The sequence below is a fragment of the Aptenodytes forsteri genome, unplaced genomic scaffold (genome assembly GCF_000699145.1).
Source record: "Aptenodytes forsteri isolate BGI_AS27 unplaced genomic scaffold, ASM69914v1 Scaffold229, whole genome shotgun sequence".
NCBI lineage: Eukaryota > Metazoa > Chordata > Aves > Sphenisciformes > Spheniscidae > Aptenodytes > Aptenodytes forsteri.
Window position 1 is genome coordinate 5,225,064 of NW_008795863.1, and position 19,403 is coordinate 5,244,466.

General features: G+C 40.7%; 1 protein-coding gene across 1 annotated transcript in view; it reads right to left on the reverse strand.

Moving 5' to 3' along the window:
- Positions 1 to 5,046, reverse strand: part of ARHGAP28 (Rho GTPase activating protein 28) — a 73,288-nt gene extending 68,242 nt beyond the window's left edge. Inside the window, exon 1 of the mRNA XM_009284106.1 lies at positions 4,881 to 5,046. Coding sequence (XP_009282381.1) covers positions 4,881 to 5,011 — 131 coding nt within the window. The 5' untranslated portion in view covers positions 5,012 to 5,046. The remainder of the gene's footprint in view (positions 1 to 4,880) is intronic.
- Between the last annotated feature and the right edge of the window lie 14,357 nt (positions 5,047 to 19,403).

Here is a 19,403-nt window from a genome sequence, read left to right on the forward strand (position 1 = left end):
AGTTACTGCAAGAGGCCCAAGTCATGTCAAGATTTACTGTGGAAAACAAGCCAGCTTTTTATTTTGTCTTCTGGGGAAGTTTATGGTAGAGTGAGATAAACATCCAAAATAGTTAAGGTTGTTTATCCTGCATCACTTAGAAGTCATTCTTGACATCACTTGTATACAACTGAGCAGAGGAGCTGCTCAATCAGCGCTGACAGAAATTAAACCCAGATCACCCAGCCTCAGGGCATACAGTCCTTACTTCAGTGTGATAAAATCTGCTTCTGTTGGGATAAAACCTGAACTGCTCATACAGCTCCTCTTGTCACAAGCCAAATTTTGGTGCATAAAGGCTCCTCCTCCAGTTGTTTTCCTTCCAGGGACACAGTCATTATTTCAGGACACTTTACCTCACCCTGACATCTCTCTCATATCTTGGGGCTTGCAAGGCGGGATGAATATTGCAAAAGGATCTGGTGCCATGCTTGTCCAGTGTAATGACTTTACTATTGGCCCCAAATCTGCAAGTCTTAGACTTGGGGAGCAGGGATCCTGGAAGCTACCCGCAGGTAACTCAAGGCAACATGGAATCTTCAGAAATTTTTCCTGTTCTTTTTTGACTGTACAGTTTAGTGATGCCCGCCTGAAAGTCACCCCCTGACGGTAGGAGGAGGGAGACATGCTGAACGTGAATAGATTGGAAATTCGTTTCCCTGAAACAACTGGAAGTGCCAGACTTGCTGTTGACTAGGAGGAAGCTAAGAAGGGGTCTTTGCTGCGTTGTTCAATGGAGCTGAAATCCACTTTGTCCTTTACCTATGTAGCAAGCTCCTAGGTTTGGTAGTACATATGTTGCTCTTTGCATGAGTATTGATTATAAAGACGTTTATTCCATGTATTAAAAGCTTGATGTGCCCTTTAAAAGCTGCTCTAAACCCATTCTGCAGGAACAAAGCCTGTGAACGTGCCTTTTCTTCCCTCTGATTCTTATCTCAGGCACATATAAGCGTAAGCCACTCATTGCAGTGGAAATATCTGTGATTTGCAGTGCAGGATGAGTTCTTAGCTGGTAGATATGCCAGTAACAAACGGGCTGAGGAACTCACTAACTCTCATACTTGAGTCAAGGAAAGCTTGAGCATGACTCACTTAGGAATGCTTTGTACTCCCCTAATTGCATAATTACCTTAGAGAGCTCACTGGCCATTTGGCACAGAGGTCATGCCCGTTTCCTCTGAGCACAGGAATAACTCCTAGCTTCTCCTAGCAGGATAAAAAGAAGATGTGAGGAAGACATATGGCCGTGGCCCCACTTTTCCTCTATATAATCCAGGAACAGTATTTGTGCACAACTACAAGGTCCTTCGTTCTCTGAAGTGAGGATGGGAAAGTTGACAATTACGAAACAAAAATCAGCACTTTCACCTCTGCACTGAGACAGTATCTTTATTGAAAGGGATAGTGTGATATTCTGGGGTGTTTGGTACTGGTACTTGTGACATCTGAGTTCTAATAAATAGAATTAAAAAAAAGTGAGGGGGATGCCACAAGCACAGGAATCTTCACCACTATACTCATACACCATAGAGTTAGTCTGACTGCCAAGCAAAGAAAACAGAGATCTCCCCAACACCTTGTTCTCAAAAGCAATAAGTAAAAAAAGATATGAATAATATAAATGCTATCAACAACTGCAATCATGCAAAGCAGATGACAAGCAAAGTGAAGGGACCAGAATGTCCCATGAGGAAAATGGAAAATGAACTTGCTAGTTGCATTAACGGAATTAAAGGAAGATTTGGCTGGAGAATTCTCCTAGACCTCTAGCAAACTCAACAGTGCAGTTTTCAGGGCTCTCCCCATGTGTAGAACTGATAAAGTAAGTAAGTCTGAAAGATGGAACAAAAGGAGAAAGATAGAAATGAATGATATTGGTAGCTGAGGAGGAGATATTTAAGTATAGCTATCTTTAGTCCCCCTAATGCTCTCTTGTTCTGGAGAATGGCTGGAATTTCTGGTCCCTCTTCTTAACCTTTTTATTAATGTTATCCAACAATAAATTTGGAAGCTAGAATTCTCCTTTGCAGATTGGTGATGGCATGACTATGTAGTCAAACTTTCATCCTGCTCTCCCCTTCATGACACCTATGAATTTATCATCCTTTATTGCACACTGATGCATCTTCCATTTGAAGCAGCTAAAGCACATCTTCTCCTGTCCCCCTTACAGCCCACCAGCTAATATCCCCTAACATAATTCTATATAATGGGGTATATACACTCTCCTCCCACTGGGCTTATAAATGAAAATACTTGTGGCTGCTATACTTCATGCTGATGCTAATGCTGCCGGTGTGTTTTAGACATGTGCACAGGATGCCTGCCTGGACTGGCCCTTCAAGAGTTGTAGATGGATGTGAATCCAAGTGGTCTGATGCATCTAAGTTACTTTATTAGTGTAAACTTTGGTGTCCATGGGCTTCTCAGCTGTGTACTTGGATTGGCAAGAGCATTTAAGATTACTCATTTGTTTAGAAGTTCATGATGGCTACTTAAATCTTTCCTTCTTTTTTATCAGCGTCTTTTTAAGCAGTGGGAAGCAGAGCAGTTTAATGCCAACTGAGGCTGCATTAGCTTCCCCTTTCTGTGAGAAACCTCTGCTTAGAAGGTTCCCAAAGTGAAAGTGGTTGCAAGAGAAAACAGCCGGGAGACACTCGCATCCAAGCCTGGCTCTGGTGAGTGATATAAAGGGAGCATCACTCTAAAGCAAGAGAAATGTTTTGGGGAGACAAAGGAAAATGAAAGATCTTGATTCCTAAGCTGAGAGAGAACTGGTCAGCAGTTTATCAAATCAAAGGCTAATGTCCAAGACTGATTCTGTTCTCACAGATACATATCTGAAGTATGGAATTCATTAGAGCTACATCTAACTAAACCCAACTGAATTCAGAGGAAAGTCAGGCTCTGGGTCCCAATTGCTTTTGTTATCAAACAAAAAATAGGCAACACCTCTGTTCTTTGCTTTTTTTAATCATTCTCCTGGAGACTCAAGGAGTTAGCGTGCCATTGTGCGGGTGGCTGCCCTAGGGATCAAGGAACACCGGACAGAGTCTATAGTAAAGCTTCTTGCATTAGGATGGCGGCAGAGGAAACTATACAGAAAATGCAGTCCAGGAAAGAGTTCTTAGAAGATGAAGTAGGGATTAAGCCAGAGCCTATTTTACCATTTGCTAAAACGCTCAGTGCATTTGCCTTCATGGATTCTGCATTCCAGAGGACTGCATGCTGGGTTAATAAAATCCCTCTCTTGAACAGGCTCTGGAAACTCAGACGGTCACTGACTGCCCATATGGCAGAATTTGGCTATTGCTATTAGACAGCTGCAGGAAGTTGAGGACAAGAAAGGGGAGACAGCACCAAAATCTTACGGACACATAGACATATAGAGAGACACATGGCTTTGCCTCACGGCAGGAACTTCCAAAATATGTTCCTAATCAAAATGCTAGGATCCTCTTTTCTTTTTTTCTTTCAGGAACTGCAATTTGCACTTCTGCTTTTCTTAGGTGATACGTATGTGATTTAAACCCTCATACACCCTGAGCTTAAGTTTCAAGAGCGTTTTAAAACAATTAGCACACCTACAAGAAAAAGAGCAAAACACCACATTGCCGTTGCTCACAGACTCAAAGGGAGATTGAGTTTAGCATTCTTCCGTAGGGAAGAAATGACATGCTCCCCAGTAACCCAATGCCAAACCACTGCTCTCTCTTTTGAGTAGCAAATGCCATTCTTACTGCGTCTAAAAGCCCAGACTGTGTTTCTTTTCTTAACATGAAATTGTGTATTTTGGTACTGTTCTCAAACAACAGTTTAACAGAACAAAGGAGTTATCTTTATGAGACAGCCAGGGAAATACACAAAGAACAGGAAGATGCAGCTAACCTAAATAATGACATTGAAAACAAAATAGCTATCGGCCTATAAATAAACAATACGAAGTAAATATCATTATTTTTATTAAGAGAAGACACAGACTTAATTCCTGGGAATAATGACATCTACTGTTTCCTCAGACTTTAGTTCTCATTTTTTCAGTCAAGCCACAGAACAACATTTCCTACTTTCTTCAACTTTTTACAGTATGAACTTTCATACCACTTCTTTTGGAGAAAATTGCAAAACCCAGACACGTACGTTTAGGAGAAAGGTCAGATATTCTAAAACAATAAAATTGCCCAAACTGCTATTTTTGAACTGTGCAAATACATGCATTCTTACAGAGCAAGGAAGTAAACATACACACGACTGCATTAATTAAGACAATGTTTAGTTTCCTGCAACCCAAAGGAATTTTCTTATTTAGACTAAGTCTTTAACGATGCAATCTCCTATTGTGTGTATGTGGGTGTGCAAAGCAGCAACTGCAATTTCACAAAAAGGCAAGGGCTGGTCCTGACCTGGTGGGTGAATGGGGAAGGAATTAAATAATCCTCTAAACCAAAGCCAGAATCAACTTTCTGAGTGCCAGACTCAGTCACTCTAGCCTTCTCACTTTCTGTAATACAGTCCTAAACAACCTGAGCAGAAACTCGATTCACGTGCTTTTTTTCCTGGGGATTGTCTTCTTGAGTATCTTGGGCAGGAAACTGGCCTGATCTGTTGACTTACAGGATTTAAAATAAGCACTCGCGTTTCCCCCTCCCAATCCTGACCAGCGGCACTGGGCTGAATCACTTCCCCGGTGGAGGCAAGAAACGTGGAAGAGCAGAGTGCTCGCAAAGTGGCCGAGCGATCAGGAAATGCTCTCGGGCTGACATACAGTCAGCAAAAACCATGACTGAGCCTGGCGAAACATCAGGGCACGGCACCGATCCCCATCCCTCAGGCTTTACCTGCTGGTGGGTGAATGGCTGGGAGGGATGTCCTGCACAAAGCTCTGCTCCATGCCTGGGATTCTGGCCGGGCTGTGGGGATGGTAAGCTGTCAGGACCACGCTGCCCGAGTCCTTCATCTCCATGGTCATAGGCACATGTCGGCTCCGCTGCCTGTGACAAAGGCGACCGGGGGTGCCGATGGGCCCCGACGGGAGGGCGAGCGGTCCTGTCACGAGCACGAGCGCATGGCCTGGCTCCGTAGCAGCCTCTTGCCACCGCTGGCTGTCAGGAGAGCTGTGTAACTGAGACACCGCTCCTCTCCCTGTCAGGAAAGCTGAATTAGCATATATTCAAAAACACCGCCCACAAAACAACCCACAGGGAAGTTACTACGTTCCTAGGAAACTAGAAACCTGAGATAATCCTGTATGGCACCGAGCGACCACCGGGAAAACTTGCTTGCTTTCTTTTCGTTTCTTTTTAAGAGTCAATTTCTTAATACTCTTCCTGCTCTTGAAACAGGCTCGACTAAGTGAAATTATTTGTTGGTTAAGCAGCAGGACGAGTGGAGAGCACTACTCAAACGCAAAACGTGGTTTGGCAGAGCAGGGAGTGACATGTAAGCTGCTTACACGAGAGATTCAGAAACCGAGTAGGCTCTGCTCTGTTTAAATAATCAAGGAGCAGGAACCTTGATTTCCTACATGCCGGCTTATTTCTGTGGCAGGGAACTGCACTTGCTTTCTCCTGAAAACAGATTAAGCTTTTGTTTTGCCTGATACGGCTGTGCACATAATGAGAAGGGCACTGGGAAATGAGTGAATTATTTTTACAATAGTGTGTGTTCATCTGGAGCAATCCCATAAATAAATACACGCCGAGGCGCTTGATATTTTTTTTATGCTTGTGCCTGATCTTTGTATGCTAATTGAATGTTTTTCTCTCAGAAGGAAACCAGCAAGCAAAAATATTGGGGTCCAACTCTGGAGTAACACCCAGAGAAAACTCTGTAGACAAAATGAGAAAAATCACACAGCCCTTTATTTTCCTCTCCCATTTCTTCAGTGTTTGGGGGTTTTTTGAAAAGAAATGTTTCTGATAAATGCCTATTCCTGAAAACTATTGTCCTGCCTATGAAATCATGGGAAGGATATCCCCAATTTTACGAGCCACAGCTCTCTGAGCGCCTTGTGAGCGCGTGGGTGAAACACCAGCCTCTGTGCACCTTTGTCAGAGCTGCGGGTGGCATCCCCACCGCAGGTACTATGCAAAATGCCTGTCAGGCTCCTCTTTCGCATCCTCCTTGAATGAAGGTGCTCTTGCCAGCATTGCTATGGGGTTGCCTAAATTACACCGTCGGTCTCTCCAGCTGGTGAAGTAGCTCAGGTTTTGAAGGGCACAAAAATGATTCATCCCATCTCCACCTTGCCCCTGAGCTCCGTATCCTGCCTGGAGGGGCAGGACCCAGGTTTCAGTCAAATATGTTGCTACTCATGTAGGCAGTGCCCAAGTTAATTTTAAATTAGCCAGCATAGGACACTGATAACAGTGCATTTGGCAGCCCTTCCTTCCAGGCTCACCCAGGAAGCATAAATATTTGAACATGCAGAGCCTCTAGGCTTGCTCTTGCTACACTGTTAACATGCCCTGGATTAAATATTTTAAAGCCAGGCTGCACAGGATAAAATCATGGTTGCTTCCATGGCAGTGTGGAGGCCTTCTGGGAGCCACCGTGCGGCCATGTACGTATGTTAGAAATGAAGGAGAAGGCTCTAAGATAACTCTGGAAGCATTGCCTACTGCCCATGGCATCAGGACTGTATCCTGGTCTCCTAAAGGACGCCTACTCCATTTCCCTCGCTGCAGAACTGGTGCCTGCAGCGAGGACCAGGGTGAATGCAATAACCAGTGAAGACCTTATTGTGTTCTGTGATTACTGGGGTATTCAGGAGAGGGACAGGGTCTGACAAATTAGGATAGATGCCATCATGGGTCTCATATCCCAACTCTGTGGAGCACTGACTGAATGCCAGGTTGGTGCCTGGCTGCTGGATGACCAGGGATGCTGCTGTCAATGTAATTTTTTTCCCTTCCTACCCTGGCTTTACATTCCCCTTCTTGGACCAGAAGATGGGTACCCCACTTCTCTGATGAGGGGGAGTAAATTATAAATAGAAATTTATATTTGGCACAAGTGCAAATAGGTATTTTGAAAATTAATCAGTCATAATACACATATTAAACTGAGAGCTAAAAATTTATAAAAATAAGTTATAAAATATCTGCTGATGCCCTTTAAAGGCATTCTCCACAATTTATTTAAGAAACTAAACCTGTGAAGAAACACACATTGTGGAAGGCACCAAACACCATCAGAAATGGAGTAGGCGTCCTTTAGGAGACCAGGCTGCAGACAAAGTATTGGCTGCAACTCCAGGAAAGTCTTTTTTTCTTCCCTTCCTAGCATCATAACATTAGGCTTTCTCCAGTACCATCAGACAACAAAATGATGGTTATGCGCTTTAGGCTATGTGTAGATAAAGCCCACAGTAGAAATACCATGTATTTTTAGTATTATTTTTATTTCCTCTCTTCCCATAAAAAAAAAACCAGTATGACTTAGAGAAGAATACAGTTACTCTCTCAATAGTAAAACGCAAATAAAGAAAAGAGGCCCACACTTATTAAATGGGATTTTCTCTCTAAGAAAAATAAACATGGAAGATTTTATTTGGAGATTTATAAAGTGCTGGTGCATGAACTGGAGGCTTGTATGGAAATGGCAGTCTGTTTGGCACAAGTACAAATAGATATTTTGAAAATTAATCAGCCAAAATACATATATCAAACTGAGAGCTAAAAATGTTTATATGTGTAATGGCTCTTGGGGTTAGACATCTGCATATTAGTGAAAACCAAAAATCATGCTAAATCAGCTAGAGATGCACATCAGCCATTAAACAAAGTTTTAACTGGACTAGTAATATAGCCATAAGAAAAGCGTACAAGGCAACGTGGGCCAGATTCCGCCTTCAGTTCTATCTGTGCAGTTCCGTTAGTTAAAGGAGAATTTATTCACCTGGTTTCTAAAGAAGCAAGTAGGAAAATATTTTAATCCAACATGCTTGTGTTTCTACAGGATCCCCTTCAGTACTAGATCCTGGAGTGCTCAGGACTATGACACTACCACCTGTTTTTTCAGGTAGTTAATAGCTCTGTAGACTTTTCAAATACACTGGAAATGCCAGTTTGGAGAGAAATAATGTGAGGATGTTTTTGGTGGCAACGAGTACAGTGAAGTTACAGCAAGAGAAGAATCTGTGGGGAATCTGTGGCCAGTGAACCCATGAGCAGCTCCCTCAGGTTTGGTAGGCAAGGACCTTGTGCTTTCGAATTTTACATTGTGCTTGTGCCAAAGGGAGTGCTTTGCACTTTCACAAATTTGGCAAAAGAGTTGTTGATATATGGATCAGTGGGCCCAGATTTTGAGAACGAGGAATGAAAAACCTTTATTAACCTATTGTTTCAGAAACCTAAGTCAGTGGCTATATAGTTGTATGATGAAGCCTTCAGCTCTTCTGCTGCAGAATATCTGTGACAGCCATATACAAGAAGTATAAACACACAGAAAGACACTAGTTAATGTTTGAATAGTTGAATAGAAATTTTCATTGTTGCTAATAATATTAATATATATATTTACATAATATTAATTAGTAATCATTGTGGCGGTAACATGATGGACAACCCGTGTATGGCAAATTTAATGTCTATTGCTTAGAAAGGAACTAATAAATTTTTCACATAGATTTTAAACAGCCTTTTCTGGTTAAGTCCAAGGGGGGCTGTCACTGAGAGGAATGGGATTTGTCAGCTAGGGGTTCATGTCCCGAGGTGGTGGGGGCATGCACCATTATATCATAAGAGTAGACCCACAGAGCCCTGGAAAGTGCAAAATTCCCCTTTGAACTACAAATCACACAAAAATCTCTAGGTATTGAATTTCATTGCTCGCTTCCAGCTTAAATTAGCCAGGACAAAGCTGGATGGAATTCGCAAAACTTTGAAGTTAATTTTGGACCAGTTTAATGTGAACTTGGGTTAGATTAAGTTTTAAAAGGAAGCTGTGTAAAACACAGCATTTTTCACTGATTAAATCAAAGGAAATAGAGTGGAGCAATACACAGTAAAATGTCATTCTAGCACTGCACCTAAATTTCCTCATCCCTCTTGTTCAGGCAGTGGTATGCAATAAATTTTGTATCTATCTGTGTGAAAGAAACCAAAACCAGAACCACTGCATTTCGCCATTGTTTGGGGGGGAAAAAAGGTATCTCTTGTCTTTAATTTGTCATTTGGATGGAAAGATGCTTGAGGGGTGGGGGGCAGAAACACTCACCACACCAAAGAGTTGGTGTGGGCAAAAAGTGTCTGGACACTGAAAATGAGCAGTGCCACAAAGTCACATGAAAGTCAACGAGAGTGGTATGTGAGTCTTCTGCTGCTCAGTACCAATACCTGCTGTGAAAAAAGGCTCTGAGAAGGGGCTGACTCTTGTGTCAGGAAAATTTTCACTGTGGCTTGATGTTTATTTCCTTTAAAAGAATTTTATGCATCATGAAGGATAGTTTCTAATGCTTGATTTAGCCTCTGTGCTTTCTATTTCTGTGATGCCGGAAGGATTACAGTCTTTTTTTCCTCCACTATAAAGGTGAGGTGTTTGTGTGCCTCTGTGTGGGCAGCTGGGAATGTGAGCGAAGGGGTGAGATTCATCGGTAGCATCAAAACATACCCACTGCTTTTAGAAAATTGAAAAATTCATGAGCCAAAAAACCTTCCAAAATGAGAGGAAAACCTTTCTTATTCTGCTTTCTTCATATTGAAAAATTCATAAGCCAAAAAACCTTCCAAAATAAGAGGAAAACCTTTGTTATTCTGCTTTCTTCTTATTTTCAAACTGAGATTAAAAACAACATTGAGAAAACTGTTGCTTGTCCTTTACAAACAGGTAAAATATCGAGGCTATTTAGGCAAAGAGAATAGAAATCAGGTATCATGGCAATTGGTGGTGTTCCAAAGGTTTTTAATTAGGGTATGAAACAAAACATTCATCTTTGTTAAATACAACCTCACACATTTCAGTCCCAGGCCCAATTTAAATATACATCATACTTTAGTGAACTTTAAATGGTCATTTTTTTATTGAGTGATTTAATGTGGTTTCTTTTATCTTAAAAAAGACACAAAAGCATAGAAAAAAATTCTTTAGGCGACTTTGTGTAGCTGCTTGCTTAGCAATGACCCTCATTTATTTTCTAGGAGTTCAAAAGTTGGTTCTCCTTAGCCCAGATTAGAGTAGCCATATATTATTCCCAGTTAATTATGTACAGAAAAGGAAACTTCCTTAATCTGTCTGCCACAATAGGGCTTTCTGGAGGTTTACTTTAAGAAAAAGCTCATATCCTTTCATTCATCCATTAGGTTCATGCTCTTTCATGACATGTTGATCTAACCACTTCAGCTGGGACAGCTGACATCCACAGCTGAATGCTGTGGTCTGTTTTTGTTCTGAGGCAGTAAGTTAAAATTACATGAAGGAGTGGTAATGTGGTCAAGTTAGGAAAAGTAACACTGGGAGAGGCTGGGTGCTTCTCTGAAATGTGTCTGTAAGCACAAGCTGAAAATGGGAATTGGTCTCTGAAGCATGGAAGGGGAAAAATGGTCAGGGGTAGGCAGCAATGAGCATTTTCAGTACATGTGTATCCATCCTGATGCCTCTGAGACAGCAGAATTGGGTCGGGCGTTTGCGTTTGGTAGAGGGAAAATGAGTCCTCATCTTAAAATTATATATATATATATTTATAAATATTTGTATATTCCACATCATACAATTAGGGTTGAAATGAGAAAAAAAAAAAAAGAATATAGTTTCTTGTATAAAAAGCCAACCAGATAAGAGCTTTATAACATTAACCTTTTAGAAACTACTGTTTTCCAGGGGCTAGTCAAATACTTAAGCAGCTGTATGTATATGTATATATACATATATACATATTTGCTTAGGATATGTGTATATACACACGTAATCCCTCCTCCCCTTTTAGCTACTGTTTTAACATTTAAGAAAGGTATTCCTTTTTTTAAGTGCTATGAACAGCAAAGTGCAGTTTTCTGAGGGTGGAAATGATTTATGCATTTACCTTTGCCATTACGGTGTCACTTTAGTAGAATATCTGAAGACAAAATTATTAAGAAAAAGATTGTAGCCCCTTTCTTGCTACAAACATAAGCAATTTCACATTCAGCATTTTTGTAACATTTTTAACCTGTAAACCACTCCTTTTCTGGGGAAGGCCTTATGTAAGGTACAGTCGGTATTTCCCTGTAATTATGCCAATGATTTCTTTCATGGTGCCATTTCGTAACCGAGTCTGTTTCCCAGGGAGCAGCAGTAGACCATGGCTCTGCTGCTGTATTGGAAAGTTGTACCGAGCGAGGCAGTCACCAGAGCACCACTCTTAATTGAACCAGACTTTGAGCTATGTTCTGAGGGATATGTGTAAAAACTGATGAAGCAAGGTAGAGAGGTGTTAACACGAACCACTGATGTTTATCAGGCACATAACGAGAGACATGTCAATATCTGCTATCTTGCATTGATTGCATTCTACTCCTTTTAAAATCAAGAGCTGTGGTTTTTAAAATTACAGAGTCCAATAGCACTATTAACTGGATTTCCCACATCTGTACCCAAGATGAGAAACCTCAAATTCTCCTTCCCATCTAGAGAGATGGGTGTATTTCAACAAAGCATAGCTTACATCTTCATCCTGCTTTGGCATTCTGCAGCTTGATGACTTGAATTCCTGAAGCTACTAAATTTACTTTTGCCTTTCCTATGCAAAAATGAAGAAACTATTCTTCTTATCTGCTGATTTCTTCATAGTACTACCATATCACCACTAAAGTAGTAATTGAGGTCGTTGGGGGAGTCTTATTCATGTTTTGGTCACGCAAACGTGATATCTCGGACCTTCCCTGAAATATCTGCGTGCGTAATGAACAGAGGTGAGGATAAAAATAAGCTTTGTGATCTTTGCACGATAAGATGCAGAATGATGCAGGTGTTCAAGTAGCGGGTTTGGGCTGTATACAGTGGATCTGTCCACCTATCCTGCACAGTTCCCACTTCTGGAAATCCTGTGAGCATGTTGCCATCACCGTACAGCCAAGCATGCTCAGTCTGACCAGAAAACTTCATGCAACACTAATTTCTCAATTTTGAATAAACTCAAAAGTTGCCATGGTCATGACTGGGAATCTGTGAATTTCTGCATTCTAAATTTTGGTCAGTCCTTTTAAATATCTAAGTTATTGCAGAAGGAAGGGAGTTCTACTCAAAAGTGATTTCCCTATTTTGATAGAGACATTTTTATGAATTAGTAATTTCAAATTTAGATCTGCCGCAAAAGTAAATAGATGTTTATTGACTTACACCAGCTCTAAAGATTTTTAGTAAGAGGAGGAACAATTAAGCCTAATTAAAATCTCTGTAAGTGAATTTAATGCTATAATTTACATTACAAGTTTGTTATAATTTTAAATCCTAATTCTAAGGCCTCTATAGTTTATGAACAGTAAGAAGAGAATGCTCTCAAATTAAAAATAAAACAGTTTGAATATACCAAAACAATTTAATCTGCAGCAGAAAAGCACTGGAATGTACAATTATTAATGGTCATTTGCATTTTGAAATCATATTATCAAAGGTATGCATTTACTTTATAGTATTGCTAAATTAAACATATCCGCGGGAAAGGTGTATTTCATTAATCTCTGTACGAACACTCTGTGTTTTAGGAACAGAGACGTTGAACCGGCTTTTCCAGGAAAATGCAGGATGCCTGTGGCATAACCATAGAGGGAACTTTAGCTGCCTGACTCACAGTCCTGTTCCCTAATCACATGTGAGGATGCAGCTTAATTAATCAACAGTTTGGAAAGTACTTTTGTAAAGGAACGGGTGAAAAAGATAATACATTTAATCAGCCACAAAAAGAGAACCACAACAGGAGATATGGAGAACACACCATGTGAGCCACAGAAATGGGACATCTTCCCTGCAAGTGACTAGTTAGCAATTTATTCTCTGCAGAGGATATGTGCTAATTTTGGTGGGATGTCTAGGGAGACTAGAGGGCGTTCCACCTAATAATTATTAAATTATCCAGATTAGTCCTAAGTGGAAACACATAAATGAACATAACTTTGTTAAACACATTAACAGCAAAGTTTCTAGGCTACTTTTATGGCACAGTATTGACCACCATGAGCTTAAATATGTTTTAGAAGCACTAGAAATAAATTTTGCCACTGCTCCAAGTGGGTGGTTGCATCACCATGGTGAACTAAATGAGCAATGATAATCAGAGGGTGACAGAAGGGAATTTCGCAATATAAAGCATCGGGGAATTACTGGCTTGGGAGATTGCAAAGAACATTTCCAATTTTTTGCTTAACAAGGTCAAGCATGAGCGTTTCCCTCTGTGATACCGGCACCAGAAATTCTGTTTCATAGTTGAAAGATATATTGGAGTTTGAGGACATGGAAATTTAGCATTAAACTTTGTCATTGTATATTGTTCATAGAAAAATAAGGATTCCCAGGGTTATTGTGCCAATTTTGTTAGTGTATATTGCTAGCCTTCTCAACACAACAAAAAAAAAAAATTTCAGTTATCCCAAAGGCATTTCTGTTAGAGGAAAAAAATAACATGTAGTTATTATTTATTTGTTTCATTTGGGTTTTGTTTTTATTCACATGTAATTTATCAGTGGCCTCAATGGGCTACAATCCATGGTATGCAACCCTATTAAAACAAAACAATGTCCCACCAGGGATGAAATGGATCCATTTTCTCCACATTAATTTGATAGCTGAATGTTTCACACAATGAGGAAGCCAAGACTGCAGATGACTTGTTTTTCGTTTGGAACTTCAGGGAACAGATGGGAAAGCGGCAGCATTAATATACCTTAATGGATCCACAGGACCGCGTTTATTATTTGGCTTCAGTTCAGATTTTTTTTTTTTTCTTCAGTGACTGTGCCTTGCTGAATCACCTCAGAGTCTTTTCAGAAACTTTTTCCTTCATTTCTCTCCTGTACTTTTCCCCCACTTTTGATCCTACCTTTGTTGTCATGCTTGATTATAGGTTTCAGTCTCAAAAAAGCATGGGCAGTCTCTAGCTGTGTTTGCAAAGCGACTATCATACACGAAGATGCTTGAAGGACTGAAGGGAATAGGCAGGAATGTGGCCGCTCGGCCCCTGCTCCAGGGACTGTGGATACTGGGGAGAACGAGGAGAAGGGCCTGCAGAGAGCGGCCCAGCTCGTGTGCTCTTCCTAACCAGCATCTCCTATTGCTGTTGTTGGAGACAGAGGACTGTGTTAGATCGACCACAGAACAGACCTTATAGGACATTTCTTTTGGTCCTCTGTTCTCAGAATGAATTTTTTTTAATTACTGTAGAATAGGACAGGCACAAAACTGGACAGAATACAGGTTATCTATATAGGATAAAGTTCTGTTTCCAGTACAGTTCTGGTCTCCCGAAGAGATACAGACAACAAACACAGATACTGTTTATCATCATTTAAATACTTTTGTTTGGGGGTATTGTGATATAAGAAGCCAAGAAAAAACAGCAGTATATTGCTTATTAAAAAACTGTTTATATCCAGTTCATGATGGTGATTTTGTGCAGTTATAACAAAACGAAGGCGTGGGTCTTAGTCAGAGAAATGAAGTTCCGAAGATTTTTTTTTTAACTTTATTTTTGGAAACTTGAGTTTATACTCCAGTACCTTTGGAACTGGAGGATAAACTCAGGAGACCCTGGAGAGCAGATACAGCTTAGAAATAAAAAAGAAAACTTATGATGGTGGTTCCGCTTATTTTTGCTTTTACGATACTTGTCTGATCCAAGCAGGTTCCTGTTATTAAGGAGAAAGGTGTCATGAGCTTACCCCTAAGTGGAGTCAAAGCATATTCACATATTCACCTTTGAACTTTAGTCCACCAACTATCAGTGACGACACCCCGTGGAGGACCTCGAATTCAGTTTGTGGCTCTTGCTTGCCATTTTGATCAGGAGAGTATTGGATAAACGTGTATCTTGTCTATGAAAACAGCTTGCCTTCTAAATTATGAAATCTTAGGCTTGCTTCTAGCTTTACTAAAAGACAGCATGAGTGTGGTCCCCCACAGGGATCTACCTTGGCCCGTCCAATGTGCTTTTGTAGCACTACTGAACTGCAGTGCTCCTGTGCAGAGGACTCTTGCCTGCTATCAGTCCACATCGGGCACAGTCAGGCTTGGCTTACTTTTAAACACAGCATCAAAAATCTCTGGACTGCTACTAATAGTGCTGTCTCTTCGCTTATGTCTTCTGCATGTTATGCGCAACATAATTTTCTTTTATTTCTTGCAAACAGCAATTTCATTATATCTCTCCGGTTGTTCTGCTCTCTGACATTTCAATCTGTCTTACCTTCTACTGAACTGGAAAACAATACCATTAAGTGAAACTTGAAAAGAAAGAGAGAAACTAGCAAACTCATAATTTATTAATTAAGTGTAGTTCAGCGTGACTCAAATAAGGACAAAGAAGCATGTGAAAAAAAAAGATCAGATACTGGTAAATGGGGGAGTGTTTTGTCCTCCTCAAAGTCTCATCATTTGATGAATGAGATACTGCAGGTCTGTTACTACACTGAAAACACATTTCTTGTGTAATTGTGCTAAGCATGCATGTCTCGGCAAAGATATAATGACAAAGATATGTGGATAAATCTGAATTACAGCAAGCATAGGATTTTATTTAGTCATCCAAGTTTTTACTCAGCAAGCAAACTGGCATGTCAAACCTGGCATTTGCTTGCATAAAATAGGTAACCGAAACTCTGAGTAAGCCCCATTTTCCTGGGAAATTACTAGTATTGTAACAAATAAATAAAAAGGCTTTCACATGCAGAATGCAAGGCCATGCATTTTCCTGGGTGATCCATTGTATCTAGTGCCCAAAGTGTGCCTCGCTCTTTCTCAAAACAAGAGCTATAAATAGGCAGGCACTTTGTGCCATTTTAATGCTGAGTATTACACATTCCAGCAACTTCAGTTTTTCAGCTGGTTATTTTTATTTTCCTTTGTTGTGACTGGGCAAGTGAGCCCAGCCTACTGAAATGCCACCCACTCCTTGAAAGAAAAATCTAGGAATAAACTCATAGATCAGGAAAGGGCTCTGCCTAGAAATACTCCTGAAACAAGGAGGAGAGAATGTAGAAAACTAAATGAGAAGGCTGATCTGAATGCAGGGAGTATTTTGTTTGCAAACAGCAATGAACTTTTGTCTGAAAAACCCTGCCTTTTCTGGTGTTATTTTAAATCCCAGTCCCTACCGAGGAACATCGCTAGACTCAGGAGGGATGAAGGAAGTTCTTTATGGCAAGTCAGAAAGCTGCCTGAAAAATGTTACTTTTTTTTTTTTTTTTTAAATATGGCCCCCTATTGTTTCCATACCTTGGGATCTGGCATTCAAAGAGCCAGTAATTTCCTCTGAACACTGTTAGAAAACACCAGGAATGATATGGAACATTAACGTCCCTTGCAAATAGTTTCAGTTTGTGGGGGAACTACTATAGCATGAAGACACGTTTATAACGCATCACAGGGACTTCCTCACCCTATTGTCTTTAGCAGTACAGCCCTCAAACTTGCAATCGCCATCCTGCTGGCAAAAAATTCCTAAATCTGCATTTGTGTCAGCAACGGTTTCCTGGATGCCCTTTGTGTTAACAGGTCTCGGTGCAATGCCAAGTCTTTAATTTTCACCTGACTGCTGAAATCTGTGCTGGACCCATGCTCTGGCATCAGCCTGGGCCTTGTGTTGCCCATTTAGGCAGCTTGGACTCTAGCTGCTTGGGAATCCCGCATCCCTTGGTGGCAGGCAATGGCAAGACTCTTCCAGTGACAAACACGGGCAGAGCCATCTGCTTAATCTTAGGCACTGCATTAAGGGCAGATGTGATAGAAACAGAAAGTCAGAAGAGCTGCATCATTCTGGGGCTGTTTGTTGTGAATGCAACCGTGAAACTGTGTGTTTTGGAAAACCCAGGGTGTACACAATGTTTTTCTAGTAGATTTACCAGCTAGTTTGCCCAGCCTGGTCTGTGAGAGTACTCTAGAGGATAAACATTCAGCAAATCTGACCTTGAGCTAACAAAAAATTGAACAGCTTTACTGTCCCTCTTCTCAGGATTTAAAAGTTTAATAATGAATTATGCAAAACTCCTGCTCCTGGGAAACGTCTATGTGGGATCATAACTATTCTGTATACTGGCAGACTGTGATCCTTGTGGTCTCATATTGATGTCACTGCAGTTTTATTCTGGGCTAAACTTCTCTGACCAAAATAGAGTTACTCCTTACTTATGCCACTGCAAGCAAGGTTAGTACAAATGGCTGATCAAAGCAACTGCTCCAACTTTTAATGGCTGGGCTAGGACTGGTACTGGGAGCTGCGACTCCGTGGTTCTGCACTGCTCAGGAGGAGGCCCATTTGCACAAAGCTTCAATACCCTAAACTTCTGCTATAGTTTTGGTCCTCTACTGGACCACCCTCCTAGACTCTTGGCCCTCCTCCATCTCTCCAGTAATTCTTCCAGCCTCATAGGCAAGGTTGCAGATTTGTTATGTTGTTTTAGTTCTTAATTTTCTCTCTATGGTGAATTTTGTTCAGGGCGATTCTCTTCAGGCGATTAAGGAAAGGCCAGTTTGGAGACCCCCAAAGAACATCATAGTGTTTACAATTGGTAGTGAGTATATAGCAAACACTACAGGCCACTGGACATCTGGACTTAAGCGCAGGAAAAGGTTTGAACATGACTGCAATTCCTGAGCTGCAGTCTGCATTCTAGTAACGGGTGTCTATGGGCGCCAACTCTTCCTTCATAAGCTGATGAAAATGGGTATTTCTGCTTGCAGCAGCTAGAAGGGCAACCATCCAAATGCGGTCTGCTGTGTAACACATACAGGGCCTTCCCTGCACTGACAGCAACTCTTGGTGCTGCAGATCCTTTGATAATTTGCCCTTTACTAAGCAATCTAATTCCTACTCCCATTATGTGTCTGAGAACTGTGTCCTCATTCGGATTGCAAAATTATTGCAGCCTGTGTGCTGAAAATCAATTAAGACAAGTTAAGGAAAATAATTAAAAAGATTTCTTTGTGATTCTGAATAATTACCAAGATTTTTTTGCTTTGCAATTACTGTACCAGACAAGAGAGAGAGTGTCCAGCAAATCACTCAATAAAATGCCTTTCTGTCAGAGAAGCCTGCTCACCTGACTTTGCTTCATTTGCAGAGAGGATCAAAGAGATTTCTTGCTGCAAATGTTGTGCTGATTCTATTGGAAGACAGTGTAATTATGATACGTATATACCATTTTAAGTTGCAAGTAATCCCCTAAAGGGCTTTATAAAATTCTGCTTCAACAGTGCACCAAAGGTGCAAAAAGGGAGGCACAATCCCAAAAATTGGTACGTGGCTTCCAGCTTTGGCTCTCTAACTGCCATGAATGATGAATTGTGTGTTACTGCTTTTGGGTCAGATACTAACTTACTTTTTAGGAAAGGCCTAGAGCAGTAAAGGTTATCATATTTATGGAAAGAAAAGCACAAGAGCAAAGTGTGCCCTTTCACCTGGAGCATATGATTAGAAAACAGAGAAGGCAATGTAAGAAATGTTCAGCGCAAGGTCAGGAAGAGCCGGTCCAACTCAATAGGCCCAGTCTTCTCTTTTGCCTTTGTTTATCTGAAACTAACTTCCCTTCTTCTTTCACTCTGCTCCTCTAACTCATTCTGAACTTGTCTTTAATTTCCAGCACTTTTTCCATTAGCACTATGTAAAATCTTGGCATAAAGTAGTTGTGATGGAAACATTTCCTAGTTTCTTCCAAGTTTTGAACTTGGGGGAAGCTCTAATCTATTTGCCTGTAGTTTTAAAGGGAAGTGCAGACAGTGAGCACACAGCTTTAGTCTGCTAGCTGTCTGTGCATTACAACTTAGCCGAGTTTTAAAATTCTTGTGCCAAATTAGATTAGCCTGAAAGCTGCTCTAATAAACTTTTAAATAACCACAGTTGCTTGTGGCCATACTTTTCAACCAGCATGGCATGGAGCTGTCCCATCAGTCTTCTTTTTCCCATTTAAGCATTGTCAGGACAAGGGAATATTGTAAGAAATCCATAATTTTCCCTACACCATCAGATTTTAATCAACTTGGAAAATTCTGTTACATTTCATGAGGAAGGTAAATTTGTGATAGCTGTGAGGGACGAAGTGGATATACTCCATCAGAACTGTGGCCCTTGATTTTTAAAAGTCCCATTCCAATTACTCGTATCTCAATATTTTTAGAATGTTTAAAGCATATACTTCAACTAGCCCTGCCATAAGCAGTAACCTCTTTTCCTCTTTAAC